At 32.6% G+C, this 6959-nt stretch overlaps 1 protein-coding gene across 2 annotated transcripts in view; it reads right to left on the bottom strand.

Annotated features, from left to right (window-relative positions):
- Position 1: 1 nt before the first annotated feature.
- The window catches only part of LOC108912602, a 29535-nt gene continuing 22577 nt past the window's right edge, over positions 2 to 6959 (bottom strand). The window contains exons 3-5 of one of the 2 annotated variants that reach the window (XR_001964564.1): positions 3218 to 3483; positions 1295 to 3038; positions 2 to 79 (exon numbers count right to left, since the gene is read on the bottom strand). Coding sequence is in view for 1 of the 2 variants with exons in the window: in XM_018717878.1 (XP_018573394.1) it covers positions 2357 to 3038; positions 3218 to 3483 (948 nt within the window). In the remaining variant the exon portion in view is untranslated. Of the gene's footprint in view, positions 80 to 147; positions 3039 to 3217; positions 3484 to 6959 lie in introns of those variants that run through there. The other variant, XM_018717878.1, reaches the window with a different exon arrangement.

Below are 6959 nucleotides of genomic sequence, written 5' to 3'. Positions count from 1 at the left end.
ACCGCTATTATCTTTTCATACTCCATCCATTACCAAAATTTTGAACCAAACATGGGGACACCACTCTCTGGAATATAAACTGAAACAAAGGATAAACAATTAATACATTTATTGTATGTTTACCACAACGATAAAAGAACTGTAACGCAGTATAACTTGTTCTATACAATCTTTCCTGTACAAGACATATTATACACAGATTAATCTACTCTATACCATTAAACATGAAACAACCTGAAACTGTCCTGAATACAAAACTTCCTATGGCTATTAATCATAATCCATAAACAGAACAGAATGACTGATATTATAATTAGAAAACTACAATAGTTTATAGAAAATCTATAACAAAATAACATTTTCAGTATTTACTTTTCATTTATATTTATCTGCCTATTTCGACAATGACCTAGTTACTAATAAAGTCAACTGTTTTGATATAAAAATTATGTCTCATAAAGTAATTATAACATATCACATATAGGTGAGACAGATGTAGAATGGGAAAATATTCTTTATGATGAATCGATGAAAGGTTTTATCAATTATTTACAGATTATCATTTAATCACATTGTTATATTTAGATTAACAGACATATTGTTAATAGCTATGAATGCGTTTCATATCTTGAACATATGTCTGTGTTTTCATATGATAATGATTCAATATTCATCTTCCCAATGATATAAACGTTTACAAAAAAAATCTTTTAAATTCTGACAAAGAAAAAACTGAATAAAACGTTAAAAAAACCCTTGGCATTTTTACAGTATTTTAAGTAACGATAGATAATAGGTAAGGGGTACTAAAATATTATAAACAAAAAAGACACAGATATGTCTTGTTCACATAAACTTAAACATAAAGATTTATTGAAAATTTGATTTATTAATTATTTTCATTTTAGTTTGACCAAAATAATTCGATAGTGGATAATTAAACCACGTTTTCCTGATCCCTCGCCATTTTAGACATATCAAATCTGTAAGTAATACTGATGTAATAATTATTATTAAACTATTTAATAGCATAAATATTTATAAATAAAAACACATTTTATGAGCCTTAATAGAGATGATGTTGAAATGGCTTGTTAGTAGTGTATATATGTATAACAATATACAATAACAGACATCGATTACAGAACAGGTAACTGGCAAAATATTTTTTGATTACACTCATTGGTTTGATATTTGAAAAGGTTTTTTTAATCATAGGAATAATATACACGTATTTGATTGCAAGTTTCATTCGCTATTTGATAGGTACTAATTCAAATTTATCAGAACTTACCAACATTAAAAACTACAGTTTAAAGAAAAACAACAAATACCTCAACAATTCTTAGAATAATAATTGCAAATATCGATAATTGTATGTATCTGGTGAATTAAACTTATAGTTAAATATTTGTATACCATGTTTAACCAACTGTTATCAATTGTTAACAGGTTTGTAAGGTTCGTTTAGAAATAAAACAATTGAAAATAAAACAATCATAAAAACTTGATAGTCAATTGTTTTTAAAAATTAAGATTGATGCCGATATTTCGAGAAAAATGTTTTCAAAATGACTTAAACAAGTTTTGCCCTTCAGAAAAACGTTCAATTCTATAACAAACATAACGAATTGTTTCGGAAAAAATAATATGTTTTTTTATTTAAACAATCAAGCTTTAGCTATTTCTCTTCGAGTTAGTCAAAACAAACAAGTAGTAAACGGGTAATTGTCGTAATAAAAGAATTTAAATTTAGATAGTCTATAGATAGAAACTACTCAAATGCTTTACCTCTCAATTTAAGCACTTGTGATCTATTGCTATTTTTACATCGCTGAAGTTGTAAAAAATATTACTTATTGCTGTTAATCATGCAATCAATCTTTTTTAATATTAAGGTCCCGAAACTCATCAAATAAACTTGTATGTACAGCAACGGATACAAATAAACTTGTATGTACAGCAGTAGACACTAAAAATTTCTAACGTAAATTGTTTTTTAGTCCTTTGTAAAACAGGGATCTATTAAGTTCGTTTTTTAAACACTTTTAAACGTCTTAGGTGGGAAACCTTTTTGTGTTCACAGCTGTACATACACATAGAGTGCATCAAACTTAATATGTGAATATTTTTATCTCAGAAACAGTCACAGATTGAGATATGGTTAAATTGGAGTAAAGTTACGTTATTTTGTGGATAATAACTTATTCGAAAAAGAAATTATTTTGATTAGTTCAGTCTTTAAATAAACTTAACAACGTCCAAAAGAATCATCCATATTATCCACTTAAAACACTTGAAATTTTCTTAAATAACAGTATGTAATTTTGCCAGTTACCTTTCTTAATAGTATAATTTAAAACAGAGTCTCTTGGGCCCAGGTGGTCCTTTCATCTAGCCTACCACTAGAAGCGGACATCCTGCGCACACTCTCAGTTAACGACAGCTGCGACAGTTCCTTCTCCTGGCTTCCCACCAAAGTGGAAGATGACTTTGATGATCCTGGCACGACACACGGAGGTCTGTCACTAGCGGTAGGTGTGGCGCTGGAAGCACTAAGTCTGGGCCGGCCGCCATAGCAAGCCCCCTCGTCACTGTTAACGTCACTGTCGGTAGAGAACTCTTCTATCTCGTTGTCGGTGTCTTCCTCTTCTTCGTCATGGAACACGGAGTCGCTAGCGTAAGACTGGGTCTCGAAGTCGGGGTAGTCAGTACCCAGCGAGCTGTTACAGCTGCTTATGGAAGCCAGAGGGGCCAGCTTCGGCTTCAGATTCGGCGGGTCCAGGACGCGGTCGTATAGGGCGCGGTCGCTTCCGCAAGGTGAGCCCCCTGGTGTGGGCTGGGTGACCCTGATGTCAATGGGGTAGTAGAAGTCGTAAATTTCGGGTAGCGGCGACGACAGGCGCCTCGAATTTTTGCATTTGTGCGCTGGCAGGGCGGGAAGACCTAGTGCAACGGCTGAGTCACGCCGCTCCAAGTAGGAGCTCCCCGAGGATGAGCAGGTTATGTTGCTAGACCTTCTCGGCACGTTAAGATGGCTGAAAAATAGATTTTCGTATATTCGTACTTTTTATTTGGATTTTCTTCCATGCATAGTCGTCAAAGTGTATACACAGTTGTTAAATTAAATACTTGTATTTCAGTTGTTTATTACGCGTTGTTAACTCTAATGATAACATGTGTTTTAATATGTTTAAAAATGGTTTTTTGAACGTACCTATTATAATAAACATCTTCATAGAGAGACCCTGTATCTTCTGGAAGAGAATCCTCATCGATGAAGCACGGCAGCCGTGAGTGTGGTCTGGTTGGCGGCTCCAGGAGGCTACTATAGCCTCCCACCGAAGAAAACCTTGTTGACGGTCTACTCCATCCTGGAGGCATGCTGGACGTATCCAGTGACCTCCGCGTTCTCCTAGGATTGAGTTGGTGGTAGGCAGTAGCTTCTAAAGCTAGCTGGAGCTGTCTTTCCTCCTCCTCTACCTAAGGCGGAAAAGGTCTAAATATGTCTTCAAAGACTGGTGAAATAGAGTTTAAGAGCAATTAAGGACACATATCTCAAATTTGGTACTGTGGTTCTCTCATATGAAACACCAACATTTGAAGTAACAATAATTATGTTAATATACATATAAAAGGACATCACAGAACATAACTGCAGTAGCTAAAAGGACAGTTAGGATTATTTGTCAGTTGAATCACTTGACATATATCTGTTTCGGACTTGTCCTCATCAGGTGAGACATCTGACGACCAATCTGGCTATTATAATGTCAAATATCAAGTAACTTTTTTGGCAGAAAACCCGAAACGTGTTGGTTAACATTTGCTCAAATATATAGTATAAAAATAATTGCTATGGAGGAACACCACTGTCCAAATTTCATGTCTATATCCTAAAAGGTTCTTGAACAATAGAAAACTGTTTCATTTTGAATTTTTGAAAGCTCATAGAGCCTTTAGGAATCGTTTTTAAAAAACTGTTACTCTTGCTTGATTTGTTTGGACGAGCTAAATCGGCTCTAAAAATCTCTTACAACATCCCTGTTAAACTCTGTAGACCTTGAAAAATCAAATGATACAAAATAAACAGAATAACACATTTTTTAACAGTTGTGTTGTGTTACCGATTACGATTTATTTAAAAATACCTGGGGTAATAAAGAGATAAAAGTGCCGGCTTCTTCTGCCTCTCAAGTTAGTATAAATATTTTCTTTTTGGCATAAAAATGAAGGCAGACAGCAGGTGGTCAGTTTCTTACTCACCTTAGATCAATGAACATTCGTGTACAATGCGCTGATGTAGTATGGAATAAATTTAATATTTTGGTAAACTAATAAATTTCTGAAGATGTTTTGATGTAAATAGGTAGCGATATTAAATTAAGGTGGTGCCGCTTCCATGACGTCAAATATGTTGAGGATATGAGAAAACAGTACCCAGAAAAGTCCAACGCAAAATTGAAAGAAGACTTTTTTGGTAGGCCGCAAATTGGAAAAATGTTGACGACCAAATCTTTATCTCTAAACTGACACAAAGGCAACATGACTTAGCGTTCAAAGATTTACTCATTTCATTTGATTGTTTACTTCTAGTTTCAAAATCTCGTTTTCGTTGTCAACACTATCGTTCTCAAACTGACAACAGAAATACTAAGTTTGAGTACAGTGGTGATTGTTCAGGAAAACAACCATTTTTAAGGTTTTGTGTCCGGAATATTTATAGTCAGTTTTATAGGATCAGAAAGCTGTTTTTTTTTTGTCGCCCTCACGTGAAACAATAAACACATTTATTGTCAGACCTTTCGACAATTGAACGTATAATTCAAATCAAGCTGCAGTAACGGGAGACCATGAATTTTGACTTTTATGTTACAATCTCTGGAAGACTGTTTCTATAATTCATTCAACACTTGTGAATATCAGAATATCCGGGATTTTTTTTTTAATTCACACACAGGTCTAAAAAGAATCTAATATTCATATTAAATGTTTCATTTTATATTATGGTAATATTATATTCTTATTTGTGAATACGCTATATTCACTACGTCTCTCTAGGAATTAAAAAATATTACGCTCCTACCAATACCGATTCTGAACAATTATTATTGTTCAACATTATTTCATCATCACACATTCAAGTTTATTTTTTAAATGTGTACATACCTCGACTGTCTCCAATGTTTATCATTTATTTGCTTTCGCATAGAATCAACTGCAAATAGTTGATGTAATAAGTTTAAACATTTCAGTACAATTTCATTAGTCAAAACTATCATTAGTGAACTAAAAATAAAACAAAGTTTTTGAGTATACAAGTCGAAGAACATTCATAATTTAATATAACCAGAATCTTCAGAATTATTTTAAATTACCTCAAGAAAATTCAAATAGAGAAATGTATAGCTGATAATAAAAAGTGTATAATTTTAAAAATGATCAGAATTATTTCAAGCTATTAACCTAACCCCTCGTCTCCATTGAAATTATCTATGTTCTTCTGTATTTAGGTCTATCGCAGCACAGGACAGACTCAGGAGACAATAGACCATAATTCTGGTGAGATAGAGGAAAGATTTTGACCAAAACTCTAAAGAGAAGCAATAGAAATAGAGTCTACATAATTTCAATTGAAGCAAAAGGATAAATTATTTGGAACTTGGAAACTATATAAGCGAAAATCAAGTCAGGTCAATCAAGTAATGGTTACAAATCATGCACAGCATATGTAAATACCAGCTAATGGTTTCAAAGTTTCGTCTAAAGAAGAAAACAGTATACCTCTTGAAACGTCAAAAAGTCCACGACGATGACGGGTCAACCATCAAAAAATTATTCCACCATACCGATTTTCATACAACGTTTTCAGTTTAAATTATATCACGCAGCTTGATGGACCAGAGATTTATTTATTTATTTATTTATTTATTTATTTATTTATATTTCCCCTACATACTTATTATATGTTTGAAGTTTTAGTACTTAATTTCTTTACTAGGTAACGAGGAATTTGAGGGTAACTAATATTCAAGTGGGTCTTCTTAATATTTATAGTTTACGGGAACATTATGATGTAATAATAATTGTATAAAGGTACCTATCACGTGTATTTCTTGTTATCGCAGTTGCCGTTTTGTTATTTGTTTTTTAATTAACTGACCATCAATCTCATGCTTTTTGCATCATCATCTGAATTTGCTTATTTACATTAAGCTATTACTATTTAATTATAAGAAGTATATAGGTACTCGCACAGTAAGTATAACTAGTTAGTAGGTATACCTACGTAAGAAATTATTTTAAATCTTTTTATCGTGTATACTGTTTTATGTTGTCATCAGAAACAAGTTTTTTTTTAACTTTTGATATAATTTCATACATAATATTAAGCAAGTTTCACCATATTATTCTCTAAATCCGAAAAAAATGCTCTATATGTACAAGCGGTTTACAGGTGGACTTTAATGTGGACTAGTGGTAAATATACAGGGTATCCGCAAATTTAACCGATAACGTTTGACTGCATATTCACGACAATAAATAAATATGATCTAAGAAAAAAAAGTTAAATAAAAACTTTTTGGTTTTTGAGTAACAGGCCTTCAAAGTTGTCAAAAATAATACTAATTTAATTAATAACTTCATAACCCTTTTACCGATAGCATTAAAATTTGGCACATTTATTTGGACTATTATGGCGTATCATTAAGCTTTAGTCAAATCGATATACCTACTGGATGATAGTTTTTCCGGTTAGCTCTCCCTTTTAGTGGTCAAAACTTTTAGAGTGGTCGTATTTTTTTAAAACTGGTAGCAACATTGAAAAAATCGATTAATTTAAAAAATATATTGTCCCTTGAGAAAATCGCCTACAGAAAGCCATTCTTGAGAAAAATGGCATTATTTGCAGGTTTGTACGTTTCGGTTTGTATAGCAGTGTCACGGATTTAAAACTT

Source organism: Anoplophora glabripennis, unplaced genomic scaffold (assembly GCF_000390285.2).
Source record: "Anoplophora glabripennis isolate ALB-LARVAE unplaced genomic scaffold, Agla_2.0 scaffold296, whole genome shotgun sequence".
Taxonomy (NCBI): Eukaryota; Metazoa; Arthropoda; class Insecta; order Coleoptera; family Cerambycidae; genus Anoplophora; species Anoplophora glabripennis.
Note: the sequence above shows the minus strand (reverse complement) of the source record. Positions and strands in the feature narration are given on the sequence as shown.